The sequence below is a fragment of the Falco rusticolus genome, chromosome 6, assembly GCF_015220075.1.
Source record: "Falco rusticolus isolate bFalRus1 chromosome 6, bFalRus1.pri, whole genome shotgun sequence".
NCBI lineage: Eukaryota > Metazoa > Chordata > Aves > Falconiformes > Falconidae > Falco > Falco rusticolus.
In genome coordinates this window covers 78,181,934-78,203,134 of record NC_051192.1, presented here as the reverse complement: position 1 = coordinate 78,203,134, position 21,201 = coordinate 78,181,934, and the positions used below count along the sequence as shown (strand labels likewise).

The window sequence follows — 21,201 nt, the reverse complement described above, 5'->3', positions numbered from 1 at the left end:
TACATGACATCCCAGTCCTAAATTACAGAATTCTCTATGAACATAAGACAACATAAACCCCTGGATTAGGACTAGAGAAAGATAAAGAAAGAACAGAGACTAAGTAAAGGAAAGGGTGTAATCCTTATGTCTGATACTGATAAAAGTATCCTTGGTGCCCTGGTGCAGAGAAAGTAATTGTGTAAGATGCAGCTTTTGCTATCTGAAGGGCCTGTGGGAACAAATTGGTTTAACTCAGTTTATGGCAAAGTTCTTTAATTCTTATGAAATAACACAGTAGAATGAAGAACCTGACTTACCTTTTTGTTTTGTGGGTTTTTTTTTTTTTTAATGCATTACTCGTTTCACGTCACTGTTTCACCAGTTGATGACCTTACAAACAAGCTTTACAATAATTGTTTCTTATTAAAATGTAGGATTCCTAATATGCAGAAAGCAATGTCAGATAGACAACCTATGGAAAAGAGCACAGAAAATGCTTTAGAGCACAGATGGAGAGGCTGTAGACTGTTGTATTTTCTTGTATGTTTCTTACATGAACAAATGTAAGGCTCAGGTCCATAGAAGGGATTAGGAATCTGGTCTTCTCAGCAGCACCTGCAATGCAACACTTTTACGTAATGCATTGACAAGAAGACTTGACAAGGACAGCCACCTCTGGGAGAAGTGTTGCTGTTGATAGAAAGAAGGGGGTACCACGCGCCTACTTCTGTCTCTGATTTTGGAACAAGGATTAGACTATGGCTCTCTCCCTTGTTGGGCTGCTGTAGTCACTGTTGCATTATCATGATTTTTCTCATGTTTTGGGCTGACAAATCTTTTAAGTGTTCTGTGCAAGATTCCATCTAACTTCGTTAGGAGTAAATAAAAGGGCTACCACATCTAGAGTCTGGTCAGAGAGTAGGTTTGCCTATCCTGTGTTGAAGTCCCTGTGGCTGTTTCATTAACAGTTGTAGTTCTTGTTGCAGGACAAACACGTTATGGCTGAGGGTTTGGTCTTTCTGCAGAGAAGAGGCATGTCAGGCATGTCATGTAGTTTCGGTCTCTCGGGAAAAGGGAAAAAAAAATTGAAGCCCAATTTCCCACAAAACTGTATTTTGAAGAGAAGTGATGAGAGCTATGATACATCCTGCTGCACTAGGAGGTCTGCTCAGTCCAGCCTCTCACTGTGTGGCAAGCATACAGATTTACTGCTTGTATTCTGAAAAACCTTGCCCAGTTTTGTCTACCTCTACAGTTCTATAAACTTTCATGGTACCTTTCTCCTGCATCTGTCCTATACCCCACTTAAGACAATTTAGCACTTTTGCAAATCTGGCCTTCATGTATTCCTGTCACACAGGCTGCACAAGGGGGATGCTTCAGCTCTGTGGTAACCAAGAGGAGAAATCAGTGGGGTTTTTTTTCAGTTCTTAAGGCACATTTGTGGTTGTATAATTCAACTTGGTATTTTTGTTATTCTTTTAAAAAGTCTTAAATTATGGAAATCTGAAAATGTAGATTAAATATTCTAATATAGAAGTAGCTGGATTTCTCCTTCTATATGAAGAAAATAGTAAAATAAACATAAAGAAAGCATGCAGAACTCTGAGTCTTCTGCCTGAAAACCAGGGCAGTTCTGATGAAAAGATTTAAGGGTAATTTGAATATACTTTTCATTTTCAGGGCATCCTAGGTGTCCGAGGTATAACTGGTATAATGGGACCTAAAGGTACCAAAGTGAGTATTAACCTTTCTTTCCATAAGATGGCCTGGATAAAAAAAAATGAAATACACCACTGAATGTTTTTAAAGCTTATTTAAATTTCTCTTTCCCCCCCTCTGCATTTTCTTTTTCCTGCCAGCTGTATTTCCATAGCTTCTGTACTTCTGGTTAGGAAGAAAGGCAGGCTGGTCCTTCTCCTTAATGAAGTGCATGTACTTTTCACACCTTTCCCCTCTGATCCTTGAATTTATAGTAGTTCGGCATGTGTGCAAGTATGTAGTTAGCAAGATAGCAAGGTGTAACAGTTATAAACTACAGCATATTTTATTTAAAGCTAAAATTTATTAAGTAACCCCTCCTGTGAATTGCATCTTCCTGAAGCCTTTTGCTTCCACTGTCCCAGTTTTTGTCAGGATTTCTTATTGAGAGTTAGGGTTTTTTACATTCTTTTTGTCTCTTGCACCTTTTGTGTCTTAAATTGCTGTCAGTGGGATTCATGTTTATATGGTCTGTGACCTTGCTGGGGTAATGTTCCTGCTGTTCATCAAAGTATTTCTGACTGTTTTCATCAAAGTATTTCTAACTGTTGTATCAAAATTGACGTATTTCTATTCTTATGATCTAGCTAATTCTCTATGTTAAAAATTTCTGGAAGGATTAAAATGTAGCGATCATGCCATTGTCTCCTTCTCCAGAAGTGAAACCACGGAAACCTTATTCTTTGATCATCTATGCTCAGAAAGAACATTAAATTTACCCTGTTTATGAGTCTTCTTGTGAGTGTTTCTTGTTAACCTCTTGGACACATTTGCTAGCCTGTTACTATCTTACTTTGCTTTTCTGGCCTTTGTATGTTCTAATTCTTCATGGTTATTTGCCTGGACTTTTGTGCTGTTTGTCTGTTTGAAATATTTACTACATCGGCTTGACAAAGAAGTTTCTTATTCTCTGCAAATCTTTTTCAAAACACGTTTTGTTCTCTCCATTTAAAATTACTTACAGGTTAGCAATTGCATTCTTTCCTTGAAACACATGTGATAAAAAGAGCTGCACTGCACTTCATTTCTCGTCACATTTTAATGCTATTCTGTTATGTGGTGAAGGTTATATATATAATATTATTAAGGAAGACACACGTTTTCTGAGGTAGTGTGAAAGAGTCTACCTCCTCGCTGTCTGGTATTTTTTTAGAGAATGAACTGAATGTGTTTTTTTTAATGACATTTTCACATAGTTAAAAATATTTGCTTTCATAACTCCACATAAAACCACGATAAATAAATAAATAAAGTTTGCCAAAATCCCCCCCTCCCCTTTTTTTTCATTAGAGCAATTTAAATCACATTGGTAGTGTTTCAGCACTTCATTTTAATGTCTTGTGTTATCTACTTTTTTTGTAGGGAGCTCGTGGGCTTGATGGTGAGCCTGGACCCCAAGGTCTTCCTGGTGCACCTGTAAGTTGAGTGCATGTTAGCCAAACACTTTCCACAGTCTACCCCGCTAGACGCTAAGTTCTGAAACTTTGTGGCTGTGAATCAGAAAAGCCTCTGATTAACCCAATTCTATTGATTCCCTACAGGTGAATAAATGATATGACATGATGTCAAGTCCAGAATCTCTTACTGTCCCCAAGGAATTATGGGGTAGATGAACACATTGTACCCTCTTAGTATGTTATTTTTACCTCTTTATTCTGAGTGCTACTGTGCATTAGGGTAGCTTGGAATTTTTCAGGTTTTGAACTGGAAAACATTTATTTTTACAAAACCTGTAGAGGGAAATTTTTGTGCCTTTTTGTTCGTTTGGTGTAATTTTGTTTGTGGATTCTTATTTTTATTTTTAATTCTTCCCTGCTTCCTGCCCCCAGCTGGAATTTGTGCTTGGAATAGCCAGTATCTGTACGGGTTGATGAAGCGAGGGCAGCGTCCTTTTTACTTAGACACTTGTGGATTCCTAGGGGATAGCTTGAGCTGTGTTTTTTAAAATGTAGCTGACAGTTACGTTTAAAAAACCTTGCAATTTTAAATATAGTATGATTTTGAGTTGTCTGCTCTAACCATGTGTGAACTGTACTGCTGTTGATTTACTAGAGGTTTTAGCTAATAAGTACAAGTAAGTTTATTCTGGTTTTATTATTAAAATAGTCTTTTTTTTTTTTTTTTTTTCCTTTCCTATAGGGAGATCAAGGACAGAGAGGTTTACTAGGAGAGGCAGGTCCGAAGGGAGAAAGGGTAAGCACAGGCGAATTTTGTCTCATGTTGACTTGCAAATGTTGGTTACTTATAGCATCTGAACATACAACATAATTGGTACTCTCAAAGTAATGCATATCTGAATGAGTATGTGTTGGCATTCTTTGCATCTGACATTTCAATGTGTTTATTTTCAATTTTAAAAATTATAATTATTCTTAGGGTCCTCAAGGTACAAGAGGAATAAATGGTCTCCCTGGGCCAAAAGGAGAGCCTGTATGTATATTTCATTTCTTCATGTCATGCTAATTTGTATATCATAGTGCTTTGGCAAAATCTCTCCAACCATACATTAAATATTTCCCCCCCCCCCTTTCAAGGGCTTACCAGGAGTCGATGGCCGGGAAGGGATCCCTGGAATGCCTGGAGCAAAAGTAAGGCACAGTTGGCATATATCTGAGTTTGATAGTGCCCTAGATTTGTTCACTCATTTTTGGCTTTTTATTGTGCTGCTGTGTGGCTTTATGCACATTATTAGGGTAATTGAATGAACTTCCCCATCCTACAGATCCAAAAGTGCTCCAGCTGTGTTCCAGAAATAAAATTTTCCCTTTTGTTTGATTTGCATAAATTACAACTTAAATTATTTTTCAGGGTGAACCAGGAAAACCTGGAGCTCCAGGTGATGCAGGGCTTCAGGGACTGCCAGTAAGTATCTGGTGTTTTACCTTTGAAAGTTAGGCTCAGTCCAAACCACAGAAAGGCCCTATGTAGGTTAGTTTGCTGCTGGTGTTGGAGTAATTGAAGTGAAAACCTAAGCAAAAGGCTCAGAAAGAGTTTGTGTAATGCAAGGGGAAATTCTATTATGTGTATCCAAAACTTCTGCACAAAAGGCTAAATCTCCTCACGGTACCGTAGCGAGGAGCTTGGTCTTACAAACTGTTTGTGGCCACTATGCAATTCTTTTAGGTTTTCTCGTGTTTGAAACCCTGTGGATATTATGGTGTGACCCCACAATTAGTGCTGGTTTTATTGTTACTGACTAGGGCCAGACTGATTCCCAGGGTGAGGAGGAAGGGGTGACCTGCCAGTTTAACATACCTTAGGTGAAAAATCATCTCCTTTTGTTATTCTGCAGGCTCAGAACATCTGAAGTGCATCACGTTCATGGTTCTTTCTGGGGGGTGGGGTGGGGTGCAGGGGGTGGGAACAGGGATGGACAAGTTTTCTAGTGCATGACCTGTGGTGAAGTAGGGAATCAGTAGTGCTTTATAGACTCTTTTAGAAGGTAATCCTCATAAATTAGGTGAATAAGTTTGAAAACTGTGTCCATTGTCAAAAGCTAAATAGAAAGTTCTTTGAAACTATGCTATAGGAGTAATTGCTGTAAGGATATATTGAAGGAGATGTATTAAAATAGAACTTGGAAGTAAATTTGTAATATGAAGTGAGCCTTTAAGTTTGGAATAAAATTTGGTAAAATTATAACTTGCTATGAGCTGTTGCACAGAAGTAAGGAGAGGCATGAAATGTGTACAAATAGTATCTGTTAAACTCTCTACCTCCAGTCTCAGAATACTGGGACTGAGAATCTGTTTCTAGATTAAGCCAGAAAAAGCCACAACTCCTCACTATTCCTGTTCCTTTTGCCAGTTTATGAAGCCTACTTCATAGCTTATCTGTTACTTTGTAAATAGAAGGAATTCAAGCTTGGTCCACTGTTGGACAGAAGTGCTTCAATATCAAGTAAAAAGGACTAGAAATACTTTAACATGAGAAAGATGTTTTTGAACACCATTTCCAATCCCCTTAACGAGAAATAAACACTGTAAATGTTATTTCTTTCAGGGTTTACCAGGCTCTCCAGGTGTGAAAGGCATTCCTGGCCCAAAGGTAAATCATCTTGAGAATTGACTTTCTGACAATACTGTATCTGTGTTTATCAGGTTTGAAAATATGCAGTGAAATTATATTAACTTTCTGTTGTGGTAAGATACAAGCCTTTGGTTGAAAGAGTTAAATATATTCTTTTATCAACTCTAGTCCTGTGCTTTTTCATGATTCTTTTGCCACATGTTTTCATGATTCCAGGCATTAGATAATACCTAAAAAAGGCCATTTCCTTTTAAACTTGTGGAAGTCATTGCTAGAGAAGGCATGAGACATGAGTACCTCACTACAGTTTGAAATGAGGGATCTTGTAATAAGAATAATATTTAAAGCTGCCCTAAGCTGATTGAATCAAAGAGATTGTAATCTCTATTTACATACCTCTGAATTGCAGCATCAATTCCAATTAAGTTAGAAAGTTGTATGATTGAGGCTATGGAGTGTTTCAGATGCAAATGTTTGAGTTTAGTTTTAAAGAAAACTAGATTGAGACATGAATTTCTTCTGAAATTACATGGAATGGTATTACCTTCTGTGATTTGAGAGCAGAAATCAAGTCTGCCTGGATTTGTCAGTACGTAAAAAACCAAAAGAACTGAAATTTGACTTTTGAAAAATTAGAAAGACTTAGATGAAAGTTAAATGAAAACCAAGATAAAGGTGGAAGTTAAAAAATGAATAGAGGCTGAGTTGTTGGGATTTTTTTAGACCTTACAATTTCCTTACTTTTTATTTTAAAATGAAACAGTAAACCATTGGCATAGCTAATATTTTTCATTTTTTGTCCAACAGGGAAATAGAGGTCCTCCTGGGGTGCCAGGTTTGATGGGAAATTCTGGTAAACAGGTAAGGTCGTTAATCTTACGCAAAAGATCTAGAAAAATGAAAAATTTTGCATTGTGCAAAAAGTCACTTTTCAGATTTATTGTGTTCTTCCTATCCCCGAAACAGGGTGAACGGGGCCCAGAGGGAGAAGTGGGTCCAACAGGACCTCGTGGACCACCAGTAAGTACTGAATAAATTTATAACTTAGTGTATGTAATATTGCAGTGTTTCAAGTTACGGTTGCTGTAGCTAACCATGAATTAACCGTTCAGCACAAATGCTAAATTTTAAGGTAAATACTAGGTGTTCTTTAACGCCCTTTTGTGCCAGGTGGATGTGCACCATTGCATAGACAAATCCAGAAGCACATGTCCTATGAGTGTTTCTGGCTTTGGTAATAAATTAAATTTTAAACCTTTGTTTATGTTTGTCTGGTCTTTGTTTTTAAATATGCTGAGTCAAAACCCAGAGGGAATGAGGGTGGTTTGTGACAAAAAGCTGGAACCAAACTCCTGTTCTTCCACTGCAACAGTGAGCTCCCACCACTGGTGTTGAAAGGCTTGAATTTACTAGTTCTCAGTAAATCACTTGCTCTTTAACTGTTTCAGCCTCTTGAAGAAGCATGTGCTGTATATTACAAGCATTACAACATATTTGGACTAAGTATTCAGAACGTGATTTTTTTTTTTGGCTAAGACCTATTTATAATGCACGTAGTGTTAACAGTGAGGCAAGGTATGAAGGAAAGGTAGTTGTCTGTCCTACCTAGTACAGAAAATGACTAGAGACTATCTGGAGCCCCCTTGGTCAACTAGCATGGTGGCATTTGTCTTCATAGTGCTAAACTCCCTTAACACCCTCTCATGTCTAAGAGCAGGCTGGGTGCAATCAAGTTGCAAATGGGGAACAGTCTCTTGCCGGTGTTCCTAAACTGTTCTTGGGCATTATCTGGGAAAGTCCAGTTTGCCTGAAGCAAAAGCATGTTAACCATTTATCATGGATGATGGTGGGATGCTGCTCAGGCCTGTGCCTTGGCCCGTTCTGCTTGGCGTTACGAATGTAGCTATAGTGATGTGAAGTATAGCATTTATCTCTACTTGGAAACACCGATGATGTAGTTTCTTTCACTGGAGATTTTCCTTGACGCTAGAAAGATGCGGAACACTGGAGACGTTGCTGGGCCGGTAGCTCACTGCAGGAAATAAATGTGCTAAGGAAAGTGATCTGATGGCACTTGCTAAGGCTCAGTCTTGAAGACAAAGGACAACTGGCTGCTAGGGATTCTGCTGGGTACAGATTTCTGGTTCCCTAGAGCAGACCTGGCATGGACTGAAGTTACATAAGGCTGATCTAATTTCCCTTTGCTGTTAATCCTTCTATGAGGGCTGAGAAGGTCAGTGGTTTGAAGAAAATATTCATATACCAAAATTCAGTCTGATGACATTGAGAAGGCTCAAGGCTCTGTAACCAATTGCTTTTGCAAGCTTCTCTCTTGCCACTGATACACTAGGGATACTTTCCGGGAATTTTCTGAGCTTATGCTACCATACGATGATGTAACAGTCTTACTCATGCACTTGTAGGTTTATCCTCATACAGGGCTTGGAAAGTTACTGGTAAGGATATATTTGTAAGGGTATTTCATGGGTCAGAAATATCTTCTCTGAATTAACACTTAAACATACAGCAGTAGTCAGCCAAGTAATAGATTTTGTTTTCTTCTGTCGTTTGCTTTATCGTGTGTGAGATGCATTCGTTCATAAGAACAAGTTTATTTTAGGCTGAATCTTTGTATGAATGCTATGTTCACAGCTGCCTATGAATGATACAAAAAGGGCGTTATATGAGCATACACTTACTAGGATGGAATACAGGTATCTTCAGCCTCCCATATACTCAACTTGTAAACCTTTATTTTTGTTGTGTTTAAAGTGTTGGGTGCACTAGAAAACGTTTTCAGCTTTTTTTTTATTGAGCTGATATTTTGTACACTTGTAACAGGAAAAAGAATTATAATTGAATCAGACTAAAGTAATTGCCCACTCTGATAATGCACTGTAATCTGCTAAACTATGCTTTTAATCCTTTCAATGTGAACATGAATTTACGAAATCAGCAGTCCATAGAACACGAGTTGACATGCAAGGTTAATTATTAGTAACCCTGTAGTTGGTCAAAAATACTTAATGAAGATTAAATACAATGATTTTTCTGTTTATCACTCTAAAGACCAGCAAGACATCTGGATATCTTGCCTTTATTTTCTCTGTCTTTACAAAGTGCATTCATTCTGGAAAACATGTGAACATTAGAACAAAAGCATAGAAAGAAAAAAAAATTTGGTTGATACAAAATGAAGAAAGGAAGTAAATTATTGATAATAAAGTAAGTTTGCATGTAGAACATTAAACAGTAATCTACTTATCTCTATTTATTTTGAAGCCGTAAAGAGCCTTGAATAATAACTATGTTTAGCTTCCTTCTGGTCAAGACTACAGGCAGTGTATGACTGGAATGGTTTTCTGTTTTCTTCTTGGGAACACTGGAAAAAACATTACTTCCACACAAAAAATTGGAATGATCAGGACTTTTTGTTTAGGAACAACACACGGTTGGATTATTGAACCTCAGTGAGCTTTTGTCCAGGTTGAATTTGTATTTATTTTCAGGGTAGAATAAAGAGTGTTTTCTCTTTCTTCTGTAGCACTTACATGTAGTAGATATGGTTGAGTCTCAGATTTTAGGACTCTGCCCTTAGATTTCCAGGAAAGAAAAGTAACCTGCTAGTTAAATAATTCTACATGCCATGATTGCCAAATTTCTCTATTTCTAAACTAGAAATTTTGAAAACAAGTTGAGAAAGGCTTTTATAATTGTTCTAAAGATAATTTTTCTTCTGAATATTTTTGTATTTTTTTCCAGAATTTGGAATTTTCTTGCAACTGTAACATTTGATAGTTTCTAACAAGTTTTATAAGGACTTTCAAAGCCTGAGAGTTTTATGGTTACTATTCAGGTATTTTTCTTGTCCTTTTCCTTCCTGTTTCAAATTATCTTCTTCAGCACCCACCTCAGTTCTTTTTTTTTCTCCTTTAGCTTTTGTTCCATTTCACTCTTGTTATAGAAGACTCAGGTAGAAGTCAATAGGGGCTGGCCTTCTTCCTTGGAGCTGGAAAAAACCTTGATATTTTGCAGGATATGGAGAACTTCAGTCCCTTAATATATTGCTGTATGGCAGCAGCCCACATAAAGGTCCTTTTCACTTTCTCATTTCACTTACCCCTGTTCTTCACATCACTACTGTGGAAAGACAGTGTGGCTGGTAGCTCCAGAGTGCCAGAACTGTAGAGGAAAGGACCTCCAGTGAAGGTCTGTGAGGGAATGACAAGGCTGACTGCTAATATAGACAGCAGGCTGACATCTGTGCTAGGGAAAAAAAAAACAGGCCTACAATTGTGTTATATTAAAGAATTGACTGACTTTTCAGCTTTAGCTACTTGTGAAAGACATGGTTTTGAAAGAGAATTTTCACTTCAACTAGTGTGTAGTTTTTTGAGGAGTTACACAATGGAGTACTATTAAGCAATCATCAGTGACTTTGTGGGACAAATTAATACTTCTGTACTGTTTACCAAATAGCCTGTAGTATCCTTTGGTGTAAGCCATGTTACTTCAATGTTATTGTCACTATTTAATAACTGTTGGAATGTAGTTGGAACAGTATTGTTATGAAGCAGCGGATTCAAATTTGGGCCTTTTGTGAGTCTGTAAACATCTACAGTTTCACAGGGGAGATATTAAATGGTTGAAAATGAGATAAGATAACTTGCTGTAAATAAAAATAGACAAACTCATGTGTTGGGAGACTTAACCACACTGATGACAAATATCCCTAGGAGAAAATTACTTTCAAAATTACCATCTAGTCTAGTATTCCTTTTCCTTAGAAAACTTAAATTAGCACCTGAGCCAGGGGCAGGGGGAGTTTTACTTTTGTTTATTTAGTTTACTATTCATCTGTTCAGTAAAACAGAAGAACAACTGGACCAAAATGGAAATTGTCTTTTGTTTCTAATTCAAACATATTCTCCATTCCACTCCAATTTTTTTGTTGGTTAACTTTATGTTTGCTTCATGTTATGCTAGCCAATCCAATTAATTAGCAAACTCATTTGTGATTTAAACCTTTCTAAGCCAGTCATCATGGCAGGTGGCCCAAAGGAAGCAATTCTCGAACACTGTAGTGTCATTCCTAATCAGTGGAATTTAGCCATGCTCCCTAAGCTGCTTAACTGTTTTCTTTCACATTTCCTGAGATTTTAGTAAGATTTAATTTTTCATATTGTGCCTGCAGAAAATACTGACCCCTGCCCCTGCTTTTTTTCATCCCTTTTTTTTCTTCAGCTATTTAACCTTTACATAGGTAACATTTGGAGAACATGTATCCCACCCTGTGGTTTTGCAGTGAAAAGAGAACATGGAACATTTAAATAACCATTTACCTTTAAGTTCAGTACTTGTCTAGCAAATTGAGCAAACCTGACTGTATATGCAGGCCAGCATATATATGTTGTTAAGAATTTAGGATGTAATACATGTTTTCCTAACATTAGCAACAGAGGTTATGTATCTAGCTGCCTAAGATTTGATGCTGTAGTCCCCTCTAAGAGACTTCTGGGGGGTCCTGGTTGGTTGGGCTGAGTTGCTTTCTGGAGGTGCCTTTGTGTCTCTACTCATTATAGAAAGGGAGCCTGGAAAGTACTGTGGATTTAGTACTAAAACGTTAGGCAGCCTCTTGATGAGTAGTGTTTTCAGCATCTTAAATTACTTTCATATAAATAATTTTCTGAGTCTTTTAAGATATTTTTTGTCTTACTTAGCTTGAAATCTATCTTTGGTTACCCTAAAAATTATCACTAAACCCTAGCTTTTCTATCATGTTCTTTTTACACGACTCCAACTGAAATAGTGGGTCATTTTCCATAGTTGGTATTGATGGTGTGCTAGGATGAAATGTCCTTGCCTCGGTTTATATATTTAGGTATTAGTGGATATGTTTTGTATATATCACTCCAAAAGGTGTTCTACAAATGGTGAGTCATAGTTTAAGATGCAGCTAAAGGGGTTAACATTGCACAGTCTATAGCAGAGTCAAAAGAACAAAATGGATTTCCATCCTGCCAGGTATGCTTTTTATCCAGTAAACCTAAGCCTCTAGGTGGATATGACTAAACTTTCTGACCTTGCACAATTCTACAGCATGGTTTGTACAGGCTAAACCTTTCTTCTCTCTCATTCACAGAATATACATCTCAGCCAAACCTGATCAGTATCTCCAAGTCTCTCCAGTTCTTGTACTAGTCACGCCTGTCTTTCCAAACTGCATGCCAGATTCCTTTCTGCTGCCTCGCTCTTTACCCCTCCACCTCTGACAACAGCTTCCTTTGACTTTTGGCCATGCCAGACCTCTGGATGTCAGCAGATATCCCAGTGTTGGCTTCTCCTAAGCAGTGTAGGCAGTAACCTGGGTCAAAAATGGACTTGTTATGGAGTTAGTATACTAAAGCTGTCCTAGACTTCAGTTAACACTAGATGCAGCCAGTATGAAAGGCCTCTGTCCTTTATAATTGGCCACAGTAAGCTTAAGAGGTTTATGATGTGATTTTCACTCTATGGAAGGTGACATTGTTTTACAGCTGTGCAGCGATCAGACATGAATGTTATGACATATATAAGAAGATAAGTTTCTAATACTCATCATAATTTTAATCCTCCTCTTTCCTGCAAAAGAAATATAGTAGCATTCCAGGTCAGACATCTAGTAGAGAATTACGTGATTAACAATTTTTCAAAAAGTTTAATGTATCTTCTGAGTTGTAAGATGAAGGTGGTTTGGGGAGCTTTTTTCTATTTAACATTAAATTCTAGAAATTATACAAAGTGCTTTTAATGGATAGTGATTTTAACACCATAGGATATTTTGAAGGAAATGAATGGAAAACTCTATTTATGTTTTGTTCTCTGATCTCTCCAGGATACCTAATTATTTCTTGAATTGTAGAGTTAGTTTTCCTAAGCTTGTGTGAGAAGTTGTCATTCATTTATGACCTGGTATAAAAGGCCATGTCTGCCATCTCCTTTTATTGTTCAGAATGTCACAATATTTCACAATATTTTTATTATTATGAAGAAAATATCTATATTTAAAACTATGCGTTGTATACAGCATTAGAATGCTTAGATCTGCTTTTATCCAAAATTTTCTAAGTTATATATAACAGGTTATCTACTTATATACCTAATAACTCAAATTCTTGACATATTACAATGTTAAATGCTATACCAGTCTTTTATAGCAAGTACCTCTTAGGTATTCACACAGTGGAAGTCAGAAAAGTGTTTCCAGTAAGACTGGTGGTAGGACCGTGATTTAACTGTGCAGGTATCTCTCTGTACAGGTGAGAGTAAATGTATGAAACTTCTTGAGCTGTTCTGAAAGGTTTAGTCATAAGAGACAAAACCCTTTTGAGAAAGATACCTCAGTTTGCAAATTGTTTAAAATCTTTGAAAATTTGACTTGATGTCAGGTTTACCCCAAGTATATATTCAAATGGCTGCATTAAGAGAGGGAGTTATACCACTAATGTGAATATGGTGGTCTGAATGGATAAACTTATTTGAAGTGAAGATACAAAGTAAAAATCCAGTGAAAAGCGTATTTATAAATATCACCATTATGAATGGGGATTTTTAAAGGTCACCCTTCCCTATAACAGTCTAGAGTTCTCTTTTTTTTTTTTAACCTAAGTGAGTTTATTAAGTATGACTTCTGCACACGCTTTTCACATTTGTCCATTGTTCATGTGGGATCATGGGCTTTTAAGTATGTGGTCATGTTGGAGTTGATGAAACTAAGTACAAGACTACCGCTAAGCAAGCCTGTCAGAATTGCCTTAGTGAAGTAAATGTGTTTGTGACAGGTGACTCACGTGCAGTCCCATGAAGGGGGCTTGATTGTATAATCACTCATCAGAATGAATTAATTGAATCATTTAATGCCAACTAAATATTTTATGCCATTGTTAACTAAAAATGTTTACACTTCTCAGGAAGTTTTATTGGTTTTAATGCATGTGATATTTTTGCACTAATAAACAGAAGTCTTGATTAAACCAGCTGCTAGAGTGTAATTCACTAAACATTAAGAAAATAACCCTTTTTCTCTATTCAAAGGAAGTATTTCAGGAAGTAATGATGTCTTTGTGTTTCCTATAAGGGTAGCAGAGGGGAGCCAGGTCCTGCAGGTCCTCCAGGTTTACCAGGGAAATGGGTAAGCAGTTTATTTCCATATTCAATGCTTGCGTTTACTTTCAAGGAGCTATGGTATCATCTGGAACTACACTTACTCATTTGTCCATGCAGGGAACTGAAAATAATGGTGAACCGAGTGATTGCTGAGTTTCTTTTTTAGTCCTCTGTGACTGTGCTAATGTTAGAAAATGTTGGTTTAAAGTACGTGGAAGTGTGTGAGACCTTTTTTTCTGTTTCAAAACCCATAAATCCTGTGATGTGCAAAGCTGGGCTCCAGACTCCTGTGTGGGCTGTGTGTACTTGGGGAACAGGAGCAGTGAAAGACTGGCTTTCTGCTAACAGCTATGTGAAACTAATGAATGGAGCAGATTATGAATGCCACCTTTTACCAGTGCTCCAGCAGTATTTACACAGTAACAGTCGGAAGCATAGCTGGGGAGGTTTTGGCTGAAAGAGCCTGCTGTTACAGTGGAATGTACAAATCGTAGAGAGCAAGATCTCAAGAAGTATTTTTAAGAGAACCAGACTGTTGAGGGACTGGAGGGTGTAAAGCCCTGTAGGCCATTTCTGTTGTGTTTGTCAATCATAATAAGACACTGTTTAAAGGGCTGTATCTTGGATCAGCTCTCTTTTCATGAGATAATCCTCTTTCAGCAAGTTAGGACTGTTCTGGGAATAAGATTCTGTGCCATCTGCTTGTCAGGGTATGACCCTTAGCCATTAATTCTAAAGCAAATTGGGTAACTTTACATCCTTGACTTATTTTCACAGGGTCCCCAGGGTGATATTGGACTTCCTGGACTGCCAGGTCCTCCAGGCCTACCTGGTAGTAAGGGTGACCGGGTAAGAAATGCACTTATACATGCAGACTGCAGTTTGATGTCAGAAGTAAATATGTCAGTTGTCAGAAGTAAATACAAAAATTTGAGCACTGTTTTCAGTTTTTACATGAATTAATGTCTGGTTTCTTGTTTTGTGTGTAGATCTGTTAGCTGCTTGAAAGCGGTGCTCTAGGTGCCCATTAACTACTTGTAGGTCATAAAATATTTATATACAAGATATACATATATATGTAAAATACAGGAAAAATCTTGACTCTGTTATTTAAGGGACTGAAAGAAGATCAATGGTGTAAATAACTTTTTTTTGGAGTCTGAATCATTTAAAGGCCTAAATCATATTGCAAATCATTGACGTGACTAGATCTAAAACTGTGAATCAGGGTCTCTGGTCACTTTGGAACTTCAGCCTGGAAGCTTTGGAACTTCAGCCCTAGTCTACAGTAGATATAATGCCTTTTGCATACATCTTAGGACCTGCTATGGAAATGCATAGGCTAATACAGTTATTGAGACACCTATGCATGTACACACAATTGCAGGATATAAATACCTCTTCTAGTATTTTGTTAGGAGGGAAGAACTGTGCACTGGGGATCTTGCATACCTGCAGAAAATATCTTGCTTTGCTGAATAAATGTCAGTGAAGACAAAGGAACATTTTTGATTTTATACATTATTTTCTCTTGCTTAGAAGAGGCTACAGAGGATGGAATTCACTTGCCAAACGTCAGATATCTTTGTTATAGAAATAGTCAGTTCTGCACTGTGCTTCATCCTTCTTACTTAAGCTGTCTGCTTCAGTATTAAATGAATTGCACTTGTGAAGTGCCTCTTACTTTCCATTGACAATCAAGGAAGTATAGGACTGTTAGTCAGACATGGATGCTGCTGCTGTAGATGCCTTTAGTTGAACAGAGGAGTTGAACAACCCCTGGTGTGCTCCTAGTATACATTTTAGGCTAGCTAGACAGGGCTTGCAGTTGTTTTTGGCAATTTTTAAAAGCTGCTCAGGTATCAAAAAACAAGTGTCTAAGTCTTCGTTGAGGTATTTTTTCACATGTTTGGGTTTTGTTTTTTTTAATGCATAGGTCAGGATCGTATGTTTCCAGTCAAATATAAGTACTGACATAAAGTGGTCTCTTTTTGTTAGATTGGTAATGATTCATACTTTAGAATTCTCCAGAAGGAGACTGAAGGTACCTGAGGAAGCAAATCTGGAAGGAAAATAACTAGTACTTGTTGCAGTGCTGACAGTCTCCCTCTGAAGGTGCCTGATTTTCCTCATTTACTGCATAAAGGGTCTAGACCTCTAGGGTAAGAGCAGAATGTAGATGCTGTAAATAGACCCAGTGAGTTTCAGGTTACAGCCAGGAGTTCTCTGCTTATGTAACTGGCAGATGACAGTATCTTATGCCTGGAGGTTTTTTTTAAATACTACGGTCAGTTTAATGCTCTGTGCAAATATATTGAAGTCCAAAGAGCTATGCTAGCAATTACCTCATCCTGTGATTGCTTTTTAGCTTTTCTGTTTGAAATGTCTGCCTGTACCCTTGATTCATTTTTTTTTTCTCTTTAGTTGCATAGAGGCTGGCTTAACATGGCTGCAGCTTTGCCAGTAGCACTGATTTGCAGTATGTATTCCAAGTCACAAGCCTGGAGCTGCTTTATCCTTTCTCTTCCATATTCAACTTGCAACTACGTCTTTCTTATGCAGAGCCAAGCATTCTTGTCAGGGTTTAGAAACAGGTATCTCTGTAGCCTGTTAACCCTAGTCTTTGGATCAACTACTGCTGTCAATAAGTTCCAGACTGAATTAATCTTTCTTCCCTTCCTGATTTCAAAACTTCATTGTTTTGTGTGCAGGGATCCTATAAAGTTCTGTTGTGAAGCCCATATATGCATGATAAGTGTTGATGCAAATAGCAACCAGAAGCCAAGTGGAATTTACAAAAAAACGTATTTGAGTAGCCATTCTTGATCCCACAGCTGCTAGATATTAGGTGCTCTCTGCTGGCACCTAGACACTTGTGGGCAATTTTGACTGCTTAGAGAACCACCACCAAAGATATTGGCAGAAGTGGTTTTACTGAAGTAAGATGTTGTAAAAGTGCGACTTAACAGTTTGATGGCACAGTTCAGTCTGTTGCTTATTGCAGAGGATATAATAATGATTCATACTTACTGACACAAAATCAAAGTTACCAATACAAAGTTTTAGTGCACTATAATGCAAGCTTATGCGTGATATCGGTCACTTACTGAAGATCTGCAGTCAGCAAGGGGTCTCTCAGCCTTGAGGCAGAACCTTCAGATGTGTCCCATCTCAAGGGGAGGTCACTGCCATGCAGCCAACTGCCTGGCAGGGAGAGCTGAAAAAAAGGCTCACTCAGGCTGTCATATTTATGGAAAAAAGTGGCTGGCTAGCAGTCAAATTACATGTGATGGAAAAGGTAGGCATGTGACTCCTTGGACCCACAGCTTTCCTTGTTCCCTGACAAATGAGTCTCAGAAGAATCACCTGCTAGTCATGTGCTAACCCCGTGGTCAGTATTCCTGTTCCCAAGCCCATATGCATCAATGGTCACCGTGTCACCCTATTTCTGTGTGGATTTTCAGAGAACAGGTTGGAACTGGAGAAGTTCTTAGCCTGTTTATGGCCTAGGTCTTTACCTCCTTTGCAGCCTGAACCACACTGCAACTAGTTTGGTCAAGGAGTCAAATGCATCTGTCACACTCCACCCTGTGACTACAGTCAATCCAGTCTATCAGCTCATAGGGTGGTAGTGCAGTTACCTCTTGTCTCTATGTCATAAATACGTGGCATATTGCAGATCAGTGGTAAGGGTACAATTATGTGATGAGTTGCTTAGTTTATGTGTTACTATTAATGCAAATTATCTAACACTGCACATACAGAATCAGTTGATTGCATATATTTTACATATTGGATTAACACAATTTGTTTCATTATTTGCCAAACTTTGCTGTATAGAGTGCTTATAAGCAATAAACACAATAAAGTCAGAACTAACAAAACTACACCTATATATAACATCAAATTCAAAGCTCCAGTTGCTGTTGGTGAACGTCCAAGAAAAGTTTCCCACCAGTAATGTTCTCTGTCTTTCTTCACTCTTTCTAGGATGTAGTATATCTTCTCTGCATCATGATAGATAGTAATTTGGATTCTTTGGCAGTTGTTTTGAATTAGTTTTAGCAATTGTCACAAGTAATCATGTTGCAACAGTTTTCTTACCAATATGAGATTTACTCCACTGGGGTTAGGTAATAAATTTGGATAATGTGTAGCTAGATTGTAACAATTAGTGGGATGTGACAGGGGCTGAATATGAATGACATTTTGTTCAGTGTCAAGGCAAATGTCTTGAGCCTTAATGGTATTACTTTCACAAATGAATCCTTGTTGTTCCCATACAACACATCACATCCATAGTTTGACACTTTTTCCCATTTTGTTGGGCACATACTTTATGTTCTAACAGGTAGAGGACAGTTCCATCGTGATTTCATCCCAGTGCAATGATTAGGTATATGACATATACCGAAGCATTGTGTATTGTTAAAACAAAAGCTGTGGCTTTACTATCAGTGGGGTTGTAAATGAGATTGACTAGATACCACCAAGACTAGAAATGCTTTTTGAATTGAGTTGCATTTTCCCAAATCACCTTTTGAGTCTCAGTGGGCGAGGTAACATCATTGCACCCCTAAGTGAGCTTGGATGCAGCTGAGAGCTAGAAAGACATGATTCTGGACAATGCTAAGTGCATACAATTAGTTGGTGGTCCTTATCATTAACTCTTTTCCCTTTAGGCAATATATCAGGTAAGAGCCATTGACTAGTTCCCGGTGCCAGCAAAGAAGATAAAATGGATGTTCAAGTTTATGCAACTCACTTGTTGCTGAGCTTAATTTGTTTGCTGAAACTTCAGCGTCTATGCTGTTTAATACTCCTAATTCTTTTCCCTGGATGCCAGTCACATCTTTTTGTTTTGGGGAGACAGAGGTTTGCCCATGCAACTTAGGACCGCTGGTCAGTTAGGTTTAACCACCGAGATATTAACCTGCCTTGATAGTTCCACTCATTTGAGGGACCATTATGGATTAAATAGCCCATGTTGCTGGCCTGTATATTTAATAGCAGAGGGTCCAATTTCAGAAATCAGTGAATATGTAGTTTGGTCAGTTACGAGAGTAATAAAATAGCGAGTGGCTTAATAGGTAGTAGGGGTAGCTGTTGGTGTACTGTGAGGGCTGGGAGTAGGTGTTAGCATGACCTTTAAGGATAGTCCATTTCTGTTATCTTTCCCTGTATTTGTCCACGGGCATACTGCTTCAATAGTGGTGTCATTAAAGAGGAAACTATACAGTTGGGGTGGGGGAAACAGTTTGCTTTACCATTTGATGAAGTTTGATTTGTCCTTTTGCTGACCATGTGGGTGCTTCCCTTTGAATAATTTGTTACATTCAATAGAGATTTTGTCACCTGGTGTAGCAAAAATAAGGTGACTTTCATTTGCTTTTACCATGGTGTTATTACCCGTGATTGTCATTGTTAGGTTTTGTCTTGGTTTTCCCGATATTCCTGTATTCCCATCAACTTTAAACATCTATGGTAAAGAATACTGTAGTTACAGTATTGATTAACATAAACAAAAGAATTGGAGGTTTCCATCCTGTGCACCGGGCTTGTTGGTGTAGGTATGGAATTTCATCCATTTCTCTACATTAATCCTGTGAGAAGGGCAAGCAATCCTCTGATAGTTAACCTGATCTCCAGGGGAGGGGTGCTGGTATCATTCATGGTATTGTTCCTGAAAAGAAAACACAATACAAGTCTCAGCAAGATTTTTCTGGACCTCTTCTTGTTAGTGGATAGGACGCTTAGCTCCACTGCTGTCTTCTGCTTCCCAGACCAGAGGTCCACAGGGTTTTGTTAGCATCACTGGGACAGTGCCAATTTGTGGAAAGTCTACCATAATGGGTTGCCCCAGCTGAAGCACAATGGGATTACATCCAATGGAAGTGCTCCATAAGGTGCTGACAGAAAAAATGCATGGGCTCCCTGTTAGTCTGTATTGGTTATTCCATTGGTGAATCACTTCAGGCAATCAAGTATCCCAGTGGGGCTTGTGTGGTTTAAGACTCCTTTTTAATAGACCAGTTGCTCTTTCTACTATCCTGTTTGATAGGATATAGTGGAAGGTATGGAATAGCCATGTAATGTCTTCCTGCTTTGTCCATTGCTGCACTACTTCGCTGGAAAAATGTGAGCCGTTGTCACTTTGGATGACATCAGGGGGTGGTAGACTTGAAAACCAAGAGGATAATCCCCTGATGGTGTTCTGACCATTAGCTTTCCAACACTTAGTTGCCATAATTAAGTCCAAGCCAACTTCTATTCCCATGAGGATGTACTGATATCCTGAGGAGGGTTTAAAGGGTCCAGTGTAATCAGTTTGCCTCGTTGACAGTTTATTTATTTATTTACTCCTTTATTGAGATGTAGGGTTGGTGCTTTAACAGGGTGATCCATTTGCAATTTCAGTTTACACTGGGGGCATTCTGTACTGATGATTTGATGTGTTTTCCTGTCTAGAGGCCAACCTCGGCTTTAAGCAGCAAAACAAAGTGCTTCTCAGCCTGAATGGCCTAATTTCTGATGCAACCATTCTCCCAGCTGGTACCATTCGGTTTCTGGCATGTCTCCTGTTTTCATTCCCCTAATTCATCTGCTTGTTGATTCCATTTTGTAGCTGCCTGGTCATTTTTTAATATGGGCTTTTACCCATCCTAGTTTAAATGGAGCTTGTCTAGCTGTGTCTAATAATTGCCAATCTTCAGTTCTCCAAACTGGAGATCTATTTACTTCCCGATTTAATGCTTCCCATTGACAAAGTCATGGTGTAGTGCCTGCCCACAAGGCATAGGAGTCGACATAAATGACTTTTGATCCATTTTGTGCTGCTAAAACAACTGCCCTTAATTTTCTTACTTGTGCACTACCTTCACTTTCTTCTATTAACTTGTTTGCTGGTGGTAATCTCTAATGCAGTGGCCTTAGACCACTGTCTACCATTTATTTTCTGTACTGGTAAACCAAATGCCTTCAGTCAATGTTGTCTCAGTGAGGGGAGATGCATTTAGAATTAGAGAAGGTTTGAATGGCTGGTTTAGTGCTTATAGGCTGGTGTTTACAGGCATTTGTAATGGGGGTAATTTTGTATGTCCTTAAGTCAATTGTATTTTGTCTGCTATTCCTATCAGGTAGCATACCATTTCCTGGTGGTGGGTTTCTGTGCAATTCCTTCTGGGGGAGCAGATCCTTTCAGAAGTGTTTGTAGCAAACTAAACGGCCCTCTAGTCTGGAAATGTTGTCCCTGGTGTATTCTCTCTACTTGTTGAACTGCTCAGA

At 38.3% G+C, this 21,201-nt stretch overlaps 1 protein-coding gene across 2 annotated transcripts in view; it reads left to right on the top strand.

Annotated features, from left to right (window-relative positions):
• COL9A1 (collagen type IX alpha 1 chain) overlaps window positions 1-21,201 on the top strand; it is a 75,004-nt gene that overhangs the window by 35,026 nt on the left and 18,777 nt on the right. For both annotated transcript variants that reach the window (XM_037392294.1, XM_037392295.1), the window contains 11 exons: window positions 1,666-1,719; window positions 3,106-3,159; window positions 3,883-3,936; window positions 4,120-4,173; window positions 4,278-4,331; window positions 4,552-4,605; window positions 5,746-5,790; window positions 6,580-6,633; window positions 6,739-6,792; window positions 13,889-13,942; window positions 14,695-14,766. In XM_037392294.1, the coding sequence (XP_037248191.1) occupies window positions 1,666-1,719; window positions 3,106-3,159; window positions 3,883-3,936; window positions 4,120-4,173; window positions 4,278-4,331; window positions 4,552-4,605; window positions 5,746-5,790; window positions 6,580-6,633; window positions 6,739-6,792; window positions 13,889-13,942; window positions 14,695-14,766 (603 nt within the window). The remainder of the gene's footprint in view (window positions 1-1,665; window positions 1,720-3,105; window positions 3,160-3,882; window positions 3,937-4,119; window positions 4,174-4,277; window positions 4,332-4,551; window positions 4,606-5,745; window positions 5,791-6,579; window positions 6,634-6,738; window positions 6,793-13,888; window positions 13,943-14,694; window positions 14,767-21,201) is intronic.